Source organism: Camponotus vicinus, unplaced genomic scaffold, assembly GCF_025532165.1.
Source record: "Camponotus vicinus isolate PSW18456_S1 unplaced genomic scaffold, iyCamVici1.0 SCAF_2, whole genome shotgun sequence".
NCBI classification, from domain to species: Eukaryota; Metazoa; Arthropoda; class Insecta; order Hymenoptera; family Formicidae; genus Camponotus; species Camponotus vicinus.
In genome coordinates this window covers 14,833,260-14,858,662 of record NW_028141956.1, presented here as the reverse complement: position 1 = coordinate 14,858,662, position 25,403 = coordinate 14,833,260, and the positions used below count along the sequence as shown (strand labels likewise).

At 29.0% G+C, this 25,403-nt stretch overlaps 2 protein-coding genes across 2 annotated transcripts; both read left to right on the top strand.

The window, feature by feature from the left end:
- The first annotated feature begins 11,932 nt into the window (after positions 1–11,932).
- Positions 11,933–15,192, top strand: LOC145966417 (uncharacterized). The gene is made up of 4 exons (XM_083090464.1): positions 11,933–12,254; positions 14,618–14,863; positions 14,959–15,147; positions 15,189–15,192. Exons 1-4 carry the CDS (start codon positions 12,097–12,099, stop codon positions 15,190–15,192), a joined length of 597 nt encoding a protein of 198 aa, XP_082946590.1. The 5' UTR covers positions 11,933–12,096.
- LOC145966673 (uncharacterized) lies at positions 15,112–17,042 on the top strand. Its single transcript, XM_083090953.1, has 6 exons — positions 15,112–15,397; positions 15,519–15,652; positions 15,740–15,866; positions 16,056–16,235; positions 16,435–16,771; positions 16,885–17,042. Exons 1-6 carry the CDS (start codon positions 15,299–15,301, stop codon positions 17,040–17,042), a joined length of 1,035 nt encoding a protein of 344 aa, XP_082947079.1. The 5' UTR covers positions 15,112–15,298.
- Positions 17,043–25,403: the final 8,361 nt, after the last annotated feature.

Here is a 25,403-nt window from a genome sequence, read left to right as displayed (position 1 = left end):
CGTCAATTACTGGTCTTTTTCACATCAATTTATCATTCAATCAGTATAATTGTTGTTGGTAGCGGCCAGCCGTGACTGTTTCAGAAATCAATCGATGAGATCAGAAATCATTCAGCTGCAGTTTTATTTAAATCAAAGCAGTGAAGAAGTATATGTCGAAAAAACAACTTATCACGTTTCATTTTAAATCGATTAAAAAAATATCTCTTTCATAAAAAATGAATCTTTTCGCACTCAATTTTATTGACAAATGCCTAACTTCACTACATTTGCAGCTGGAGCCATTTAATTATGAGCGGCGGGAACTTAGTTATACACCAAATATATTATAAATTATAATAACCTAATTTATATTACATAAAGTTTTGATTAGAATCTTTTCCTTATTGTTCTGATTATTAACCATCGAATTTTTATAATATTCGTGATAAAAGTGGCATACACGCCACTGTAATATACGGCACTTCTTACCGTATAATTATTATTAATCATAAAATTATTACTGTATATACTATATATATATTATATATACTCGATAATTTAACAATAATATATCTGTATCTTTTACTTCGCTTTAACTTTTATATTAATAAGAAGAAAAGCCTTTCCATATACAATAATAGATCTAGATTTTAATAAAAATAAGTGTTATAAATACAACATACATTTTACACCACCCCTGAGTCAGTGCGACACGAAGTCTATAATTGTACAGTTCCACATAGGTTTGCAACTTTCCACGCGAAGCGAGATCCACCCCATACCACCTCTGAGTCAGTGCGAAATGAGGTCTATTATTGTACGGTTTCACGTAGGTTTGCAATTTTCTTCGTAAAACGAGATTCACTCAATCATGTTAGAACGCGTACGTTGGTTATCATGAGTGGAGGAGATAACAGATGTATGATACGGGGTGGACTTCGCTTTAGGAAAGTTGCAAACCTATGTGAAACCGTACAATTATAGATCTCGTTTTATATTGACTCAGGGGTGGTGTGGGGTGTACCTCGCTTTGCGTGGGAAATTGTAAACTTGTGTGGAATCGTATTCTTTAATAAACAACGACCGACGGCTAAAACCTTTGGAATGTTACTTAGGAGGATAACCTTGACAACATATGTCAAGATCAAAGGCATACGAGCAGGGTCCCCTTTTGTGCAGGTTTACCTGGATGTAACGGAACGTGTCATGTAAAAGCACGTTATGGATTACGTATAATGAATAAAACTGTTCGGGGCAATGTGCCGTCAGATTACTGTAGAATGCAGGGTTCCGTTACATCCATTGTTTTCGCGTCGAGGTAAAAAGAAGAAAGAAACACCATATGTATAGAATGTCATAAACTTAAAACTACAATACTTTCTCTTAATGACGGATTCTTTAGAACATTTCAAGACGAAAATCCTATATAAAAATGTCGAGGCCATAAATATTTTTATATACAAAGCAATTTTAGAGAAACTGGTTTTGAAAAAGTGAATTTTTGTTCTATTTCTATTTTACAGAATAGTTTTAATATACAATTTGTATATATAGAATTTTCTCGAGGGTATAATTATAATAATAATTTAGCCGTCGGTCGTTGTTTATTAAGAAGTTATAAAGTTATGAATTCTTTTCTAAATGCTTTTCATTTTTTATCATAATAACATTGTGCATTGTTTCTTTAAGTAATATTGAATATAAATAGCTTTCATTTATATAAAGCAAGAGATAAATGAACGTTTCTCACTTTACACATAATCTAAAAATGAACAACTTGAATCGGAAAATTAAATTTCTATTAAAATCATGTTTTAGAAAGGATAAGGTTTGCTTCCTGTTCGCTGGATATCACCGGAATCTTTGACAATCGGAATATTTGCTTCTTAAATCGATGTTTGGTCATTTGGTCATTTTTTTTAAACTGAGAAATTACATCTGTTGTGCCTGGTGCGGCACGGGATGTGGGATGTTGCCGGGATAACCAATCAAGGCCTCAGAACCATTTAACTCTCAGTTTATTAGTATTATAATTTCTGGCCTTTTACAAATATATTTACTTATTTTATTCTAATCGGTTTCTTTCAAGCCTTCTTTCCTTAATTTCGTCTTCCCGTGAATCGCCTCATTCTTAGATTTTAAGTGTTAACAAACTTATTATGTTTGAAGCACAGAATAGCGGTTAGCCCCTGTCTCGTACTCTTTATTAATTGATTTTTCATTAACGACTGTCCGTCGCGGACCCGCGGTGGACGGTTTTTAACACCTCCTTTTTAGGGGTATTTTGGAGGGGATCGCCTAGCGACATGACCATATATGGTCATGGAAGGTTTTCGTGGCGGTCAAGTCCAAGTGCAAACGAAGGAGGTTCAAAGTCGAATCCCTTCGTTGGCATTTTCGCGTTTCCGGCGAACTCGCGCGTTGGTTCGCTGAGGTAGCGGTTTTACGCGGTTCGCGAACATTCTATCGCAGTTTAATCGTATAAAATTTATTAATAGTAAAGTAACATAAAGTTATAGTCTTTCGGACTATAACACATCGTTGGGTGAACAACCTTATATTGCCAAGACTAATGAAGAAGTGATAAATTATGTACGTGCTGGAGGCAAGTTGCCGACGACTCTTAACTGTCCGCCAACATTGTACCAGTTAATGCTACGTTGCTGGAGTACAGCGGATGCTAGACCAAGTTTCAAACTTTGTCTGAAAAATATTATATCATTAAGAAAGGACATAGAAGATGCCTTATTGAATCCAGTCGATATTAATTAGTCGATATAATTAAATTAATGTTTATCTTATTTTCCAAACGATTCAATAAATCTTAATGTAGGAAAAATATTTCTAGAATATTTCTAAATGGATTCTGTTATTTTTAGATTTAATCTTAATATTAGATTTATCAATGAAGATAAAAGAAATTTTTTAATCTTACCTTCCATAAAATTTTGATTGTTAAAAAATATCACATCCGTTTTCATGATTGTAAACAACGTGATAGAGACGCTAATTTGTATTTTCCAGTAATTGAAGCGAAATTTAATGATCGATATTATATATATATATATATATATATATATATATATATATATATATATATATTAAAAAGATCCTCATTGTTTTAGTTTTATTGAACATTTAAATATAATTATTAATCTTTAATCAAACTAATAAACAAAAGTATCCTGCTTCTTTTCACTTTTTTTTTTTCTTTCTTTCATTCACCTTCAGTTCACTATTTCAAAAAATTCATAATTGATTTTATACATTTTGGTTACATACATATGGAATATATTAAAGTATATAGAAGTACTTTAGATTATATAGATTTTTTAATTATATGATTATTTATTAAAAGATTGTATGATGTATCATGGAGTCTTACATTATGTTAATTGTTTAGATCCACGATTCAATTATTTTACTGCGCGTCCTCATAATCCGAATTATATTTCAATAATTGAAAAATAAAACAATAAAACGTCGCAGACATATTACATTCGACTCTATAAATATCTATAAATATTGAAGAAATAATTTCTGCTCGTAAAAATCGATTTCATATCGAAATAATAATTTATTATTTTAGATTTCTGTTACTATATATATATATATATATGATTCTTATTATGATTGATTAAATGAATAAATTACGAAATATGCGATTCGAGAATTTTCGTCGCGATATGTATATAGATATTAATTATGTGTTATTTATAAAAGTTAATTAATCATATTGTTATAATAAATAATTTTCCGATGTTGATCGCGATCGTATTTAGAAAAGAAATTTAACGGCGTATCACTATATTACTCATTAGAAAATATTAGACAATAACATATGAAATTATATAAATTGTTTCACAATCGACATGCAGATATTACAATGCTATTTGTATCTCATTTATATAATTTTATATGTTATTGTCTAATATTTTCTCTAACGTGTAATATTAATGTCACGTTGAAGGTAGATTAAAAAGATGACCAAAACGTTCATGTTTATTGCATGTATTGTGACGAATAATTTGAAATATACTAATAATTAAATATGAAATATATTAATATTGAAATATATTAATAATTAAAAGAAAGAGGAAGGTTTTTTCTCGTGCTCCAATTACTGCGCCTTTTACTGACTCTTATAGTCAATTGTCTAATTTTTAATTATTATTATTTGAACCAATGTTTTATTTTAATTTTAATATTTATAGTATTTAATGTTTAGAAATAAATTAGAATATTTTTTGTGTTATAATTTATTTGCAATGATAAATCGTGAATTTGTAATAAAAATGCGATAAAAATTATACTAAATTACATAGTAATGGCGATGGTGATGACGGATGATGTGTAATTAATATATAATAAAATCGGGTAATATATTTTAATAACTAATTATACTTAATAGAGAGAGAGAGAGAGCGCGCGCGGGGGGTACAAGGAGGGTCCGTCGGCCCCCCCTCCCGCAACCACCCCGCCGGTAGGGGACGCATTGCGAAGAGTTCATCACAATGGATATATGCTGTAAGTTGTAAAGCGAGGTCCACCTTGACTACCGGCGGGGTGGTTGCGGGAGAGGGGGCCAAAAGCCCCTCCTTGCATCCCCCGCGCGCGCGCGCGCGTGTGTGTGTGTGTACACATACATTTGTGATATTTCTATACCTTAGCGACAAGGAAGTTACAACGAGCAAACGTTTAAACAAAAAAATATAAACACACAAGGAAAATATAATATGAAACCGTGTTGAGCAAATATAAACAAAAAATGTAAACACATAAATAGGATATAACGAAAAGATGACATGAAAGTATGAAACTTCAAAATTGCATATCTCAGGGACGAAGAGAGAGCGCTACAAAATTCAAACGGTGTATTACTTAGGAATGTATCCTCTACAACATATGTAAAAATAAAAATTTTTCGAGCTATGTGACGTAAAGTAAACATTTACTGAAAATAGGCTAATAGGGATTAATGTTTACAAGATGTATAAATTATTATAAATTATGTATGATTTTCATCAAAAGGACCACGAGTGATCAAACGAAGCAGAATGTATAATACAAAATCGCAAGTATTTGTTAAATCATTGGAAAAATCTCAAGCATTACATAATTCATTTAGTTAAATAAAATAACAATTTAAATTATTATAGTAAATTGCTTAATTTTATATAGATTTTTGTTCATTTATAGAGAGCTATTTTATGAAGACATCACACTCTGCCTCTTGCAATTTCAAATAGCATAAATTCTCGAGATATTAGAGTTTTACAAAGATTTTAGAAAGATTGAAATCTGAACGATGATCCTAAAAAACGCGGACAACATGTGTGCATGCAATATATTGTATACTAATATTGTGTCAAGTAACATCGCTCTGTTATATTGATTTGACTATAGAATATTCTACATAAATGAGCAGTAAAATATCAGAATCAAATAGATTACACAGAATAATGTATTAGATGCTGCGTGGATGGAAGAAAGTAACATAAAATAATAATGCATAAGTATGAAACTACGTAATGCATAAATAAATTATAAATAATGCGTAAATATATATATATGACTACTAAAAAAGTTAGTCATTGACAGTTATTTTTATTCAATCTCGTTTTATTTACCAAAGACCTTTATGCGCAGCTGATATATTGAAGTATAATTTTTCTTTTATTTCTAATGATTATTTCTAGTTTATTAAAAAACACATTATAATAACAAAAAGCGAACGTTTCGGATCATTTTTTGATCCTTCTTCAGCGCGATGTTAACAATATATATTACAGATAGTGACGCGTTACATTAAACGAATTTGTTTTCGACGCGTAGGTGACGCTAACTTGCATCCCGCGGAGGTCTAGTAAGCGCTCTGCTTCCAACAGTGAATTAAATATGCTATAGTTATGCTATGCGACATCACAGCAGATCTAACAAATCGAGTAAAAATAATAAAATAAATACCGAAAGATATTACACGTGAATAAGCTTTTTTGCTTAAATTAATAGTTAGAAGCATGGCTCACCAGATTCCGCGCTTTTTACAATTAATAATATAGTATGCCGCTGTGCGCCCCATGTCGATTCGAGATTCGATGACGAACTGTATAAATATGTCCTCGGTTGTCAGGACGTAAACATGGACTCAACCAAGGACATGCACAGTTGACTCAACGATACAAACATACCGACGCATGAACGAACGCCTCATATTTTCGATAAATTATCGATTATCGTCGCAAATGTATGATGCAAGCCTTCTGTATCACTCTGCAAGTTCAAGCTATTTTTTTGGCGCTTGATAAACAGCACTTCAGAGACAAGCCTTTTGCCCAACGAGGACTTCCTGTCCAAAATCTCAGATTCTTCCCAATTGAACTACGAAGCTAATATCTGCGAATGTTTTTAGTGGGTAACATACAATTTCGGGTTGTGTTCCATGCTACGTGCACGAAATGTCGACAGCACAAATGTTCTAATGCAAAACGTTTGTATATATTAAATAAGCTTCTAATGTAAATAAGTTTTGGGTGGTCTCTCTCTCTCTCTCTCTATTAAGTATAATTAGTTATTAAAATATATTACCCGATTTTATTATATATTAATTACACATCATCCGTCATCACCATCGCCATTACTATGTAATTTAGTATAATTTTTATCGCATTTTTATTACAAATTCACGATTTATCATTGCAAATAAATTATAACACAAAAAATATTCTAATTTATTTCTAAACATTAAATACTATAAATATTAAAATTAAAATAAAACATTGGTTCAAATAATAATAATTAAAAATTAGACAATTGACTATAAGAGTCAGTAAAAGGCGCAGTAATTGGAGCACGAGAAAAAACCTTCCTCTTTCTTTTAATTATTAATATATTTCAATATTAATATATTTCATATTTAATTATTAGTATATTTCAAATTATTCGTCACAATACATGCAATAAACATGAACGTTTTGGTCATCTTTTTAATCTACCTTCAACGTGACATTAATATTACACGTTAGAGAAAATATTAGACAATAACATATAAAATTATATAAATGAGATACAAATAGCATTGTAATATCTGCATGTCGATTGTGAAACAATTTATATAATTTCATATGTTATTGTCTAATATTTTCTAATGAGTAATATAGTGATACGCCGTTAAATTTCTTTTCTAAATACGATCGCGATCAACATCGGAAAATTATTTATTATAACAATATGATTAATTAACTTTTATAAATAACACATAATTAATATCTATATACATATCGCGACGAAAATTCTCGAATCGCATATTTCGTAATTTATTCATTTAATCAATCATAATAAGAATCATATATATATATATATAGTAACAGAAATCTAAAATAATAAATTATTATTTCGATATGAAATCGATTTTTACGAGCAGAAATTATTTCTTCAATATTTATAGATATTTATAGAGTCGAATATAATAAGTCTGCGACGTTTTATTGTTTTATTTTTCAATTATTGAAATATAATTCGGATTATGAGGACGCGCAGTAAAATAATTGAATCGTGGATCTAAACAATTAACATAATGTAAGGCTCCATGATACATCATACAATCTTTTAATAAATAATCATATAATTAAAAAATCTATATAATCTAAAGTACTTCTATATACTTTAATATATTCCATACGTATGTAACCAAAATGTATAAAATCAATTATGATTTTATTGAAATAGTGAACTGAAGGTGAATGAAAGAAAGAAAAAAAAAAGTGAAAAGAAGCAGGATACTTTTGTTTATTAGTATGATTAAAGATTAATAATTATATTTAAATGTTCAATACAACTAAAACAATGAGGATCTTTTTAATATATATATATATATATATATATATATATAATATCGATCATTAAATTTCGCTTCAATTACTGGAAAATACAAATTAGCGTCTCTATCACGTTGTTTACAATCATGAAAACGGATGTGATATTTTTTAACAATCGAAATTTTATGGAAGGTAAGATTAAAAAATTTTATGGAAGGTAAGATTAAAAAATTTCTTTTATCTTCATTGATAAATCTAATATTAAGATTAAATCTAAAAATAACAGAATCCATTTAGAAATATTCTAGAAATATTTTTCCTACATTAAGATTTATTGAATCGGTTGGAAAATAAGATAAACATTAATTTAATTATATCGACTAATTAATATCGACTGGATTCAATAAGGCATCTTCTATGTCCTTTCTTAATGATATAATATTTTTCAAAATTTGAAACTTGGTCTAGCATCCGCTGTACTCCAGCAACGTAGCATTAACTGGTACAATGTTGGCGGACAGTTAACAGTCGTCGGCAACTTGCCTCCAGCACGTACATAATTTATCACTTCTTCATTAGTCTTGGCAATATAAGGTTGTTCACCCAACGATGTGTTATAGTCCTAAAGACTATAACTTTATGTTACTTTACTATTAATAAATTTTATACGATTAAACTGCGATAGAATGTTCGCGAACCGCGTAAAACCGCTACCTCAGCGAACCAACGCGCGAGTTCGCCGGAAACGCGAAAATGTCAACGAAGGGATTCGACTTTGAACCTCCTTCGTTTGCACTTGGACTTGACCGCCATGAAAACCTTCCATGACCATATATGGTCATGTCACTAGGCGATCCCCTCCAAAATACCCCTAAAAAGGAGGTGTTAAAAACCGTCCACTGCGGGTCCGCGGCGGACAGTCGTTAATGAAAAATCAATTAATAAAGAGTGCGAGACAGGGGCTAACCTATTCTGTGCTTCAAACACTGAATAAGTTTGTTAACACTTAAAATCTAAGAACGAGGCGATTCACCGGAAGACGAAATTAAGGAAAGAAGGCTTGAAAGAAACCGATTAGAATAAAATAAGTAAATATATTTGTAAAAGGCCAGAAATTATAATACTAATAAACTGAGAGGTAAATGGTTCTGAGGCCTTGATTGGTTATCCCGGCAAAATCCCACATCCCGTGCCGCACCGGGCACAAAAGATGTAATTTCTCAGTTTAAAACCCCAATGACCAAACATCGATTTAAGAAGCAAATATTCCGATTGTCAAAGATTCCGGTGCCATCCAGCGAACAGGAAGCAAATCTTCTCCTTTCTAAAACATGATTTTAATAGAAATTTAATTTTCCGATTCAAGTTGTTCATTTTTAGATTATGTGTAAAGTGAGAAACATTCATTTATCTCTTGCTTTATATAAATGAAAGCTATTTATATTCAATATTACTTAAAGAAACTATGCACAATGTTATTATGATAAAAAATGAAAAGCATTTAGAAAAGAATTCATAATTCTATAACTTCTTAATAAACAACGACCGACGGCCAAATTATTATTATAATTATACCCTTGAGAAAATTCTATATATACAAACTGTATATTAAGACTATTCTGTAAAATAGAAATAGAACAAAAATTCACTTTTTCAAAATCAGTTTCTCTAAAATTGCTTTGTATATAAAAATATTTATGGCCTCGACATTTTTATATAGGATTTTCGTCTTGAAATGTTCTAAAGAATCCGTCATTAAGAGAAAGTATTGTAGTTTTAAGTTTATGACATTCTATACATATGGTGTTTCTTTCTTCTTTTTACCTCGACGCAGAAACAATGGATGTAATGGAACCCTGCATTCTACAGTAATCTGACGGCACATTGCCCCGAACAGTTTTATTCATTATACATAATCCATAACGTGCTTTTACACATGACACGTTTCGTTACATCCAGGTAAACCTGCACAAAAGGGGACCCTGCTCGTATGCCTTTGATCTTGACATATGTTGTCAAGGTTATCCTCCTAAGTAACATTCCAAAGGTTTTAGCCGTCGGTCGTTGTTTATTAAAGAATTCGATTCCACACAAGTTTACAATTTCCCACGCAAAGCGAGGTACACCCCACACCATCCCTGAGTCAATATAAAACGAGATCTATAATTGTACGGTTTCACATAGGTTTGCAACTTTCCTAAAGCGAAGTCCACCTCATATCATACATCTGTTATCTCCTCCACTCATGATAACCAGCGTACGCGTTCTAACATGATCCTCGTTTTACGAAGAAAATTGCAAACCTACGTGAAATCGTACAATAATAGACCCCATTTCGCACTGACTCAAAGGTGGTATGGGGTGGATCTCGCTTCGCGTGGAAAGTTGCAAACCTATGTGGAACTATACAATTATAGACTTCGTGTCGCACTGACTCAGGGGTGGTGTAAAATGTATGTTGTATTTATAACACTTATTTTTATTAAAATCTAGATCCATTATTGTATATGGAAAGGCTTTTCTTCTTATTAATATAAAAGTTAAAGCGAAGTAAAAGATACAGATATATTATTGTTAAATTATCGAGTATATATAATATATATATAGTATATACAGTAATAATTTTATGATTAATAATAATTATACGGTAAGAAGTGCCGTATATTACAGTGGCGTGTATGCCACTTTTATCACGAATATTATAAAAATTCGATGGTTAATAATCAGAACAATAAGGAAAAGATTCTAATCAAAACTTTATGTAATATAAATTAGGTTATTATAATTTATAATATATTTGGTGTATAACTAAGTTTCCGCCGCTCATAATTAAATGGCTCCAGCTGCAAATATAGTGAAGTTAGGCATTTGTCAATAAAATTGAGTGCGCAAAGATTCATTTTTTGTGAAAGAGATATTTTCTTAATCGATTTAAAATGAAACGTGATAAATTGTTTTTTCGACATATACTTCTTCACTGCTTTGATTTAAATAAAACTGCAGCTGAATGATTTCTGATCTCATCGATTGATTTCTGAAACAGTCACGGCTGACCGCTACCAACAACAATTATACTGATTGAATGATAAATTGATGTGAAAAAGGCCAGTTATTGACGTAAAGTGATTCTTTTGCATGACAACGCGCGACCTCATGTTGCAAGAATCGTAAAAGAAACATTATTGGAGCTCTAATGCGAAGTTCTCCCGCACCCGCCTATTCTCCAGACTTGGCCCCATCGAATTATCACCTTTTCCTATCAATGCAACACGTGCTCGCCGATACACACTTCTCCAATTACGAAGAAGTCCAAAAATGCATCGATCAATGGATTGCTTAAAAAAACAAGTCATTCTATCGTCGCGGAACCCAACTTTTGCAAAAAAGATGGGAAAAAGTCATAGAAAACAAAGTATTATATTTTGATTAATATATTAATTCATTTTCAAATTGAAATAAATGCATTTTTTAAGTAAAAAGTATTTGCTGTATTTGTATGTAAGAAATAAAGTTGTTTCTTCTTCTAACTGTATTGAAGAGGAAAATAAGATAAAAATAAAAGAAGATTGAATATATAGATTTCAACGTTCCTATATTCGTAAACTAACATTGAAAACTTTTATCATAGATTTCACTGTGCAAAGCCAAGCTGCTTTATATACTTACTAATAAGTAAGTTTATTTCGACGGTTCCTCTCTCTCTCTCTCTCTCTCTCTTATAGTCCTCGCATATTGCGCGATGATTCATTTATTAGTTTCTTTAATTTCCCTTAAATATTTAATTATATAATAAAATATAAGAATAATAAAATTAAAATGCAAGAAATTTTTTGATAAAATCATAATCTTAATAAGAAAAATATGATCGCAGCACATGTATCAATAAATCAAAAGAAGAAACATTTCCATTAAATAAACATTGGAATAAGACCATAAAACCATAAATCTCAAGAAATGAAAAGAAATTGTTGAAAAGAAGCTTTTTCCAAAGAATTTGTCATACATATCTACTCCTCTGATTTCTTTGACCAATCAGGACCGTGGTGTCATCCCTTCTCTCCCTTATTGGCCAAACGCCGTGAGTCATTTCTAAACAAAATCCACGTTTAGTCCACGTCGAACGAAGTGCATGTTGCAGATGCATTGCGACTGTGCTACAAGCAGGAGTAAAGTTTGTGCGCTCATATTCGTGATACATATTAGTTATATATAAGTATATAAACGAAATTAGTGCGAAAGAAGATATAACATCGGTTATTTTTTTGTAAATTCGTTGAATTTTATAATATTTTTCACCATGGCTATGATAATACACTTGCCGGATGAAATAATTGCTTTAATTTTGGAAGACGAAAACATTAGCATGGAGGATATCGTGAATCTTAAATCTACATGCAATCGACTACAGCAGATAACATTTAGTCACAAATTTTGGGAAAAGAAGTTTTATCAGAGGTACGTTTTTATTTATAAATATTTTAATAAATTTTTTATGTTTATCTCATATTTGTTCGATCTTAATCGCTCAACGAAGTTCAACTCTGTAAAACAATAGTAAAAAAATTGAGTTATTACATTATTGTCTTATTAATTAATTTATTGCGCCTTTATTGCATATAGAGCTAATAGATTTTTTTTAATATTTTAAAATTATATCAATTACGTAATGAAGAAAAAATCTATTGTATAATGTAAAAGATGAAGCTAAATAAATGTGCTGTCACGATTTTTCATATTTTAATTTTAAAACTTTTAATAATGCGATTACGCATAAATGTTTTTATTTATAATAATATTCATAAGGATATTTCTTTTACATTCATTCGTTTCAAGAATTTTTTTATATTTCAAGATTTATTTATATAATATTCTTTTTAACTTTCATAAATAATTATGTATTCTGGAATTCAGAGTATGATCGTATTTTGTTCGTGAAATTTTCTGTTCAAATTTTATGATTTTTTATATAAAGCACATGCAATCAAATTTATCTATTTGAAGATTGTAAAGATTAAATATTATTTTATTCTACATTTTCTATCACTTTTTATTTTTACCTTAATGGCATGTGTAGAATCTAAATATCTCTACAATACAGTTATAACCATATTTACTTTCCACTTGATTTCTCATTCAAACATGATATAAAATAACAAATTTAAATGGCGCGAGATTATCGCAGCAAATGCATCTCGATATCACGTTATATTTATGTGTGCAGATTACTATTGATTACTATTGTAATAATTACAATTTGATTAAAAAAAAAGAGGAACAGGTTACTTAGCACAATTTTTACCTTCGATAGGATTTTCAAAAAACAATCTATTTATTTTGTATGATCATTAGGAATAACCATCAAATGAAAAAAAGATTCGAACCATAAGACCATAAATTATTGTATATCATTATGATAACTTAGCTATCATCGCGGTTTAGGGAGCTTAAATCTGGAGAGCGGGGGCGGAAACAACTAATAATATTTTATATATATAGTCACCTATTTATTATGGTCACCTACATATGTTAAGGATAAGAAAAGAATATTTTTTTTCATTACGAGCTGTATTTATCTTTATCTTGAAGATAATTTCTAGCAAGATAACGTCTAAAGACATCTTAATGACGTCATAGTCGTCATAGATAGATAGATAGATTAATATGTCTTTAGACATTATCTTGCTGCCTGGGTATCATCATCAAGATAGAGATAAATACAGGTCATAATGAAAAAAAGAATTTTTAATATTCTCCACATATGTAAGTGACCATAATAAAAAAAAAAAAAAGTGTATATATATATATATATATATATATATAAAATACTATTAGTTGTTTCCAGATTTAAGCCTCTATACCGCGTCAAAGTTGTAAAAGTTTTACTTTAAATACAATTATAATGTTCACTGCAGAGAGCATAACGAGATTTTAAAAATCGTATAAATGCCATCCATGATTAATCCTGTTGGACAGAGGAAGAAGAATTATCGAATAATATGCAATTATTAGAATTTTATTATTAGAAAAGGCTTAGAAGATAACGCAGTGATATTAATATGTCCAAAAAACTTGAAATAAAAATCTGAAAAACAAAATAAAAAATTAATAAAATAAAAAAATTAATAAAACTTTTTCAATGATCATAGCCGGTAGAAGCTTAAGTCTGTAATTAATGTCCTATACATATGTAATCACTATTTATTATATAAAGGTCACCCATATGTCAAGAATAATAAAAAATTAATTTTTTCATTACCAACTGTATTTACCTTTACCTTAAAGATAATGCATACTATAATCTAAAATTATGATGGCAGAGAGAGAGAGAGAGCACAATATATAAGTGATAATATTTCACTTATTAACTTAGTCACTTATTAATCATGAGAAAGAACTTGGGTATATCATCGATATATCTAAGATAATAATAAATTTTGGTTTTATGGATGGAATTTTTTCTCATGGTTATTTATAATGGTTTTTATAGTTTCCTCTAATAGTTTCCTCTAATAGTTATTTTTAACACTCTTTATGATCATACAATAAAAAAAAATGTTTTCTGAAATTCCTGTAGGAATAAAAAAACGCGCTGAATGACTCTTCTCCTTTATGTATATTTTCTTTACATATATTTCTTTACTAAATAGAAAAATATATATTTATAATTTCCTTAATTTAGTCTGAATATGAATATGTATGTGTGTGTGCGTGTGCGTGTGCGTGTAATTAAAAATATATGTGAAAAAGTATATCGTCTATAATTTATCGCTGATATTTGTTGTTTAACATATTTCTGGAGAACTTTTTTTTAATTTTAGATTTTCTTTTTCGGAAAGAAGGCATAGCGAAGAGAGATTGACGGAAATTTTTAATCATTCAGAAGAAAGTATAAAATGTATGGAAAAATTGCGGCATTACGTCTCATTAATGTCTCACAGTAACTTATGCGGTACCAAAAAAAAGGAACTAAATAGTCTTTTGCGTTCCATAGCTGAAGATTCTATAATTTACCGTTTTATCTTGGACGATATAAATAGACTTGTTTCAACACAATTACTATTACGGTAAAATTTAATAAACCAAATTGCCATTAACGATATAAATTAAAGTAAATATATATGTATTGTACCATTAAAAAAAATATGTAAATTTTTTTCAGGCACGATTCTAATTTGACAGTTATGTATAATTTTGGCTTAATTTATCATTGGATAAAACAGTATCGACTAATATATAAACAAAACATATTTATGTACATGCCGAAGGAAAAGCTACTTTTAGAAAGACAACTTACTATCATCATACAATATTTTCTACCATATGTAACTTATTCAGTCATTGATACATGGTTAGAGAATATTGTGCAAAAAGTACTATCTTGCCTAAAAGCTGAATATCCTAAGCATTCTGCATTCTCTCTATCTTCCGAGCAATTTTCTTTTTGGAGAGAGAACAACATCAATGATAACTTCTGGGAACCAACGGAATCGAGACAAATTATGTATATTATTCAAGAAATTATGTTTTCCGAAACAGGTGCTATTCATTTATGTCGTTTATTTGAAACATTGGATGTTAAAACTAAATATATAGATTATGTAAGTTATTTTATATTATACTAAATTATAATAATATTTTGTTATGCATTCCGCAAACATAACTTTATATCTTATAAATGTTCAAGATAATTTTTCTAACAAATGAAATTTAATGATATAGATTCTAAGATATTATCAAGAATTTCTTCTGACTATTGGATACCATAGTATAGCTAGAAGACTTGGTTTACGCTGCTTTCTGCATTGTGGATATGACGAAGGTTTTGTAACGACAATCGTATGGGAATCAAAGTAGTTAGTATACAATTTTAGCTTGAGAGCTTTTCAACCTATCTGAGATAAATATATATGTATATATAATCATTTTTTTATTATTTTTAGTTATACGGAAGGTTGTCAATCGGCAGAATTTTTTTATATGATGGAGAAATCGTTTATGTATCCGGTGAACATTGTCAGTGGGAGTTGTTCCATTATGAATCCAATGGATCCATTATATGACATATCGGTAAACAATTTTTTATATATAGTTTTCTTACTAATTTTAAGAAATAATTCATGAAGATAACGATCAATTATAACTCTTGTAAATAATACATTAGTCAATAAGTCAGTATTTTATAAGCAATAAGTAAAGTGTTCTTTTCATTTTCTTTTGTATAATTCAAATCTTGTTTACGTGTCTATCGTTTTTCAGCAAATACAAAAGATTATGTTGAAGCTTCCGCATTTCTGTGAACTGATAAATAATCATTGTAATATTCTTCACAATTTGAAAGTCAATAACTTGATGAGTTTCTTATCACGATGTTTGAAAAGTGATATTGAAGATATAGATATCGATTATGAATATCGAAATATTACAAATTCAATAAAGGTAGTGTATATAATATATCATCATTGTATATAATGTACTATATATATATATATATATATACGTATATGTATATGAGTAGTTCAGATATCAATATATAGTGATAATTATTTATATAATTTACATTACAATAATTACTTTTGAAAACACTTGACAAGAAGTATTATTTAAATTTCATTACTACGATATCTGTTATATACAGGATAGAGTTAATATCGTGAGGAGTAAACCGGAAATAAAGAAGAAAATTAAATATACTATTGGTATGATGGTAACGCACTCACCGAAACCATATTTGCCTTCGACTGAGAAATGTAATCCTCATACTGGTGTGATAATTGGGTGGAATTACAAATGTAAAGCTGCGTTTGTACAAAAAAAATTAAAATCTGTAGTTCCACATCTCAGCGAATGCTGTGAAGCTCGGCACATGTGCTTCTGCAAATGTTATACTTACGAATCAGGCAATTCCAAATTTACCTATCAACCGCACTATATAATTCTTGCGGAAAATAATATAGTATGTTATGCACCACAAGGTATGTATAAGATATTAGTAGCATTCTCTCTTATAAATTATATATATTTTATATGATTTTTCATTTCTTTATACATGCGCATAAATGCATAAAATATATTTTTTTTATTTTAGATACTGTATCAAGTTGTCCACCAAAATGGATAAATAATGTAGAGATAGGACGATACTTTTCTCATTTCGAAGGCACTCATTACGTACCAACTGAAAACTTGTCAAAAAATTATCCAACTGATATTGCTATTATGCGCGAAGTACTTTCTGATCGGTAGTGTGTACATAAAATTTAGAACTTATAATATTCGTATTTTAAAATCATACATAAATAATTTTTTAACTTTTTTTCTATGAGGATATTGTGATATTGTACATATTGTAGATATTGTAGATATAGGATTAAAAGTGCAATGTTAATATTTTATTATGCATAAAATGAAATATATTAGAATATAGAAGAATATATGTAGAATTCTTTTTTTATATATGTGCAATAAATTTTTGTGAATGCAGCTTAATCTTAACTAGTCAAACTTTTTTATTGATAAACCAACCTACTTCTAATTTAAGCGAAATTTTAATCGCAATTTATTTTCATCGAGGGTCATGGATTAGATGTAGATTGAACTTTGCTTCGTCTTGCAAAGTATATGCATGACACAGTGGGCTCCGACCCTCCTATGGATGAGGTACACTTCCGAAAGATATAACCTAATCCAAACATATTCCTGATTTACAACAAAATGTGACTTAAATCAGAAATAGGTTAGGGTTAGTTTATATTTTCCGGAAGTGGAGCCCTTCCATAGAGTAGGCGGAACCCACGATGTCCACATATGTACTATGCAAAACGAAAGAAGTTTTATACAAATACTTATTAAAGGTTTAGGTAAAGTAAAAAATGCAATTTTTATACTTTATATTAAATTATATATATCTTATGGATTGTGTAGGGGATATAATTCTACCATAATGTTAAAGAAATATAAACACATAAATGGGATATAATAAAAGGATAAATAAGTATGAAATTTCAAAATCGCATATCTCATGAACGAAGAGAGATCGCCGCAAAATTCAAACGATGTATTATTTAGAAATGTATTCTCTATAATCATATATATCATATATGTTAAAATAAATATCACATATATCGTATATGTTAAAATAAAAACTTTTCGTGCTGTGTCTATAATATAAAGTAAACATTTACCATAAAAACTTCAAAACATATGTTTTAAAGTTTTTATTATCAAATTTTCATATTTTGTGTTTTGAATAAAATAAATTATTCTTCTTATTCCCAGTGGTAGAATCAAATGGCGAGACCTATTGAACTCTGTACAAAACTCTGATCTAAGCACAACATGGTATGGTATGCGACAAGGACGCAAGAGAGTCAATAGCTAGCTAATGTTTTTCTACAGTTCGAGGGTAAAGTTATTTCAAATCGATTCCAACAAGCAGATATGTATCAAGCAAACAGGTTTACAGCTCACTCATTTCTTAAGAATAAATTATATATTTTTAAATTATAATAATTGTAATAATTAGAATAAATTATATATTTTTAAATTATATGTATTTTGTCGATATTGTAACAGTGGGAGCGAAATAATTAATATTTCATATATATACAGGGTGGCTGATAACTTTTTGTGGTCCCGAAGTGTGAAGGTAGATTGGCTCAAATTAAGAAGGATGGTCCTCTACTGTTTTGCGATATTCGTAATATTAACGAAAAATTAATCAAAGAAAATCTAATCTGCATGAATAGAAGCGCGCGGCGACGAGAGTTTATATTTCTTAAAAATAGAACTTTTATAGAATTGTCGAGAACTGCCGTTAAAACTACGAAACATCACGACACATTTTTACTAAGTGTCGTGCTGCGCGAGAATTTAAAAAATTTCTTAAAAATTATTGATTTTTGAAATATCAATCTGAAATTGCATATATAAGCCGAATTTGAACAGAACTATCGGAAACTCTTGTTAAAAATAATAATATTCAACGCGTTTTGGTACTTTAGAGGAAAGGATGATGATTTGCGAAATTGGCACATTTTTCTATTTCGATTTTTTAATGTAAGGAATGTGACTTTTTTTAATTTTTATCAGGAAAGTAGGATTATGAAAAGTGCTATCAGAATTCTTAGTATTTTTTAAAATTCGCAGATTGTCCTGCCAGCTTTACAGACACAAAATGTATGGACACACTCTCCCTCTCTCTCTCTCTCTCTCTCTCTCTCTCAAAATAAGTTCGCGAGCACATTCATGATCGGATATCAAAAGATTATCCGCAAACGAGGACAATAAAATGATAAACATATGAGAATAAACTCATAGATTCATGACATTCAAAAAAATTTATTCCTTAATTGGATATTAAACAAAAATTTCCAATTTTAAGCAAAGTCTTTAAAAAATATATTGTTTTATAAGTTGTTGATATATAATATCATACTCATATGATAAATATATAATATATATAATATCGTCTCACATGATAACTCCTTCTTAGCCATATTTTGATATGGACTCACGACAATATATGCTTCTTCTTTTCCGAATTTTTTCTCTCAGGCACACTTGTGGAATTTTGTAAGGAGATATATTTGATTTTTTGATAATAAAAACTTTCTCGAAGAGAGTCAAGGCGTATGTCGAGAAAGATTTGTTCTACGTTTTTTATTTTTTAGAAAGTTTCTCTGATTTTTAGAAAGTCAAAGTAATCAAGGTAATCACTTTTTGTTGACGCATAATGTATGATGTTTAAGATAAAAAAAATTCAAACAATATATTTTGTGGGCAAAAATCAATAAAGTTGAATGGACATTTTAACTTATCGTTCGCATTGTTTTTCTTTTTACTAAAAACGTACAAAAGAAGTAAAAAGAATTCTAAGCATTGTCAACCATAGTGAAAAGCATAATGACCAATACGCACAAAAGAAATGAAAAGAATTGTTAAGAGTCCAATAAAAATGATGCCAGAAGAAAAATTCTAGCAGCATGCCGTAGGGAAAAGGATGATTCATACTACAGTTGTATGTTGCTTTCTATCCGTGTGGTATGATTACACACACACACACACACACACACACACACACACACTGTTCTACATCTAATATTTGAAATATTCACAAATGTATGCGTTATGTATAATGCTTGCTTATTCACATGCATATAATTAATTCCTCTGATGGTTTTTAATAAAATTTGAACAAGGAAACGTTCGAACTAATTTTCATTTCAATATGACGATCTACTAAATTATTCTATTGATATTTCTTTCCTCACTGCGTAAAACAAATGTAAAAAATGTTGACGCAAACAAAATCATAGCATTTTTTTCATTTAACTGAAAGCACTGCTAATGTGTTACATCTGCATATTCAATATTTAATAAACAATTAATCACATAAAAATGAACTAATTTTCCTAATAATACATGCTAATATATGACAATAATTTTATAGAATATTTTCATTTCAATCATTTTTACTTTCTAGTGTGATAGATTAGATTCTTTAGTGTAATAAAATTAAAAGAAAGAAATTTTTGACATTACAAGAATTATAGAGGCATTATATAAAAATCTCATTGAGTCGACCAGGCTAACAGTAACGTAATCTAATGTACACATTATTGAGGACTCAGATTGATAACAACGAGTCGATTAAAAAGAGGCAAGACACGGCGAGGGAACAATATAATTTATCTCACTCTTGCAAGTTCAATGTTGATTACTCATTCGGCTGCACACGCGTATCGAACGTGTGCGATGATTATGATTATTGTCCTCCCACGACACACTTTCTAAATTGCGGCGATCTGTTACTGATTCGCGGCCTCCTCGATTCGAAATATATAAGTATATAAATATAATGTAAGATGCATATAATCGCACTAAATAAAGCATTAAATAAGTGGCGCGACATCTGAAATGTAAATTTAAATCCTGATAAAATAAATCTCTATTTTTCTATATTTAGATCTAAATAAGAAATAAGAAATTCCCTGCTCGGATCTTGGAAAAATTAATTGGAAAAATATATTTTTTCGACTCTCAATGGCTCTCTTTAACAATCGCTGGAGATTATTTTTTATTAAGGAACAATCGACTAGAATTTGGTCAATCAACATTTAACCCCGACAGAAAATATGCTGCATATCAAATAAACCCATACTTAATCAATTCTAGTGAAACATAAATTCGTAAAAATTTGGTGTAATCAGTCTCCTATAGCGATTGTTTATAACAAAATCACTGCTTAATTGCTCGTTATCAATAAAAATACTTCGAGAATGATACTTAATTTAATGAGATAAGATTTAATTTGTTGTTATACAAAAATGAACTTCGTTTATATTATAACTAGGAGCTAAATCAAGATACAATGACAATATATTACTCATAGTTTATTATTCAACTGATTATGTTGATTATTACCTATTAATATATTTTTACCTACATGTCTTTCGCCATATACAATACTCACAAGGGAAACATCAGGCAGTGGAATCATCGATTTCGATCAACTTGAAATATATTATATCTATTCTCCCTATAAATTCGTCGTAAAGTAATACGACCCTCTCAAGTCATGAAGAAAACGTGTTTAAAAATTACGTACTCGTTATGTACCGAACAGAAAAGACAGATTTTCAGGTAGTAAAAGATTTGAACCAGCGATATGCAGCGTACAGCAGTGAATCATACGCCTCATGCACTACACTTCGCCGCTACCTGAAAATCTCTTTAACACGCTGCTTAAACATGTTCCCCTTGTTGGTCGATTTTAACACACTCACAGCATAATCTAACGATAGGTCAGGTCAGGTATAATATCCATATCAGGCAAGTACAACAAATATGTTTAAGATCAACACAAAAAGATTAAATTATCTTTGTGCCGCTAAGAAACATACAAACAAATTATATCGGCGTGTGTGTGTGTGTGTGTATGTGTGTGTGTGTGACCGTATTAAATCTAAATTATTAAAAATTAAAAGTTTTCGTTCAAATAAAATATCTCATGTGTATTTATAAACAATTAATTTTCCGATTTTAATTTTACCTAAACTTCTTGTAAGAGAGAAATATATATATATATACATATATATATATTTTTTTTTCAATTCTAAATATACGTTAAATAATTTAAATTTATATATAAGTTTTGTGTATTTTACATAATTTAAAAAATAATAAGTATATATTAATGCAATATTTGTTAAATAATAATGTTACATATTGTGTCATAAAATGACACAATTCCATACTCTTATTGTGTATATACTTAATTTTAAGCATAATGAAAATTTCATTCAATAAAATCCGTAATGATTCTCAAGTTCGCCGAATATATGAAAGTAGTTTACATCATTATAGATTTTCAGTGCTGGCTCTCTCTCTCTCTCTCTCTCTCTCTCTCTCTCTCTTCTCTTCCCAAGAATTTTTAAGGAAAAAAAAGAAAAAAGATGAAGTAAGAAAAAATGAAGAAAAATTTTAGGATGCAGCTGTTTGAAAGTAAAAGAAAAGAAAGTAAAAGTAAAGAGATTATCGAACGTATAAAATATCAAAGTGAAGTATTACTTGCTACAAAAAAACTCTTTTCATGCCGTTTTTCAAACATTTTGTTAACCACATTTTCCTCTATGTCTTTTCTAGATTATAAAAAATAACATGTGTTTAACATAGGAAAAAAAGAAAGAAAAGAATATGAATAAAAGTTACATCATATTGTCACGGTCAGTGCGTTGATTTTTGACCTAGGATCTAATTCTTAAAATCAATCTACACAAAATGCGCCAGTAATGCAAATTCTTTCTTTTACAATCGAACAAACGATCAATAATTTTATTAATGACTCTTTTGATCATGATTATTTACGTTATATAAAACTTATTAAATTCTATTATTGCATATCTATTATTAATAATAAATGTCGCGTAATTAATCTTCGCTGATCAGTCTCGTCTGGACTATGTAAAAATTTTTAGTAAATTTTATATTATAAAATATTATACATATATTTTGGACATTTTCGTGTAATAAATTATTCCACGTTATAAATTATTTTGTATTACATTTCAAATTATGTTATATTTTACATTAAGTTTTGTATTAAATTAATAAATTGTATTAAATTCTGTATTGAAAGAAAATAAAAAATTTTCCTCCTCGATGGTATCTCCACCTTAACGAAGGCATTTGCCGGGTGAGGAGGTTTGAGTACTCTAATGAACCTGAAAGCTATGCCGGCGGTAACATACGCCGATATTCATATAGACTTTTCTCATATTTAAGATAATTTTAAGTATGATCTTAAATATAAAAGTGAATTATGAATACCGACCGTAGTTACTGATAGGGTCACTCATGCCGGACAGGTCGAAAGGGAAGACTAAGAGAAATACCAAGATTATATAAATATTTGTTATATTAATTATATTAATATTTTTAAATAAAATGAAAGAAAAAAGACAATAATCGAGAAAATAGAAAAAGGCAACTACAGTGATTTGAATATCTATACCTGAGAACAAATGTCCATAGAAAATATTCCGATGACTCCATAGGACTCCATAGGAAGGAATAAGCATGACAAGTGATGGTAATTTTTATGATGTTAACACAAAGGAATACAATAAACCATAATAATCCAAGAACTCGAAGAAGAGAATATATTGGATAGAAATGCATAGTGATTGGAAATGATTAGAAACTAAAAGACAGTATGCATACAACCTATTTATTAATAGTAATACTATTTTGTAATTATATTAAATTTTATAATTTAGTACATTGTATTATATAAAGTATTAAGCATAAAAGTATTATGCTGGTATGAAAATTATAATAAAAATATATAAATAATGTTAGCTATATTAGAATGGAATATATGAATTCTTTATATTTTATATAAAGTAAGAGACTTAAAATATTTTGCAACATCTATATTTTTCGAGTCTTAATTATAAAAACTTCAGAAGAATCAGTGATTAAATCGACAAATTCTATACATATATTAATAATTAAATTTTTAAGTAATTAAAAAAATGATTGATAAATATCAAAGATCAGTTTACTGCTAATTAAGAAGATTTATAGAAATACGGTTAAAAATGTTTTTATCCCACAGCAGGCATTTTGTGTTTTGTAAATAAAGATATAAATATGACAATGAATATAGAAAAATATTTATTTCATCTTTGAATATTACAGTATCTTTCGCGATTGAATAATTTATTTACTATCAATTTACATACATAAGTATCTTGTTATACAGCACTGGTGCGCTACCGGCATTTCGTGCACATAGCACGGAACAAAACCAAAAATTGTGCACATTATATATTACTCTCTGAGAACATTCATGGATTTTGACTTTGTAGTTCATGCAGAGAGAAGACTGAGACATGTCATGGCCCGCTTTTAGGTGATCCCTGGATACTCCCTCTGTGGACATTAAAAACGTGAACATGAACTACAAAGTCAATGTCCACGAATGTTCTCAGGGGGTAACATATATGTCTCTCTGATAACATAAATAATATAAATAAAAATATAAATAATTGAATTAATAATAATTTATTATATTATAAAAATATTAGTATGTTATTTATTATATTATAAAAATATTAGTATGTTCTCTCTTTCCACGCTATTATTTACATATGTGTGTTCTTTTTCTTCTCAACATCATTTATTTATTTTTTATTTATTCATTTATTTATTTATTTAGCTCGCTCTAAGTCAGTCTTCTAAAATGCAAAACTAAATATTATAGAATTTGACTTTGAAAATAAAATAATCGAATAAATTCAAATAATTAGCATAACGAAAGGTTCCGTGATAAGTTATTTAATAAATAATCAATTTTAATTAATTAATGAAAATACTTCTATAATTTAATATTCCGCGTTAGCGTATATTTTATAATATATAAAATATTTCGGCAACGAATTATCGATAACACGGTGTTCGACTTTGGCAATACAAAAAATAAACAGTAGCGCGCTATTATTAAAGCTTTAATATTAGAATTAACTATATTTCGACCAATGTTTTAATTTTCTCAATCCTTGTTATTAAATAATATACAATTTAATCGAAAATCGATTAAATGATAGAAATCCAAAATATTAAATAATTACTTCGATCGTTGCGATTTTTACGGACAAAAAGAATAATTATTATTATAATATTTAGAGTCACAAATATATTTCATCCGTGTTACTTTATCGTTCTACTTGTCAATCTAAATGTAATTTGGATTGTGAAAGAACACGAAGTAAATAAATCGAATTATAGATGCAAATAATTAGCATAATGAAAGGATAAATTGTTTAATAAATAATCAATTTTAATCAATAAATTAAAATACTTCATTAATTTAATATTCCGCATTAATGTACATTTTATAATATATAAAATATTTTGGCAACGAATTATTGATAACACGGTGTTCGACTTTGGCAATATAAAATATAAACAGTAGCGCGCTATGTTTCGGCTTTGTCATCATTCGCACGGTGACTCTCGAGTAATAAGGTAGTGGTGAGAAACGTTTCGTACTGTATTGTAATTTTTTTACTAAACACACACGATTACGATTAGTATCAAAAC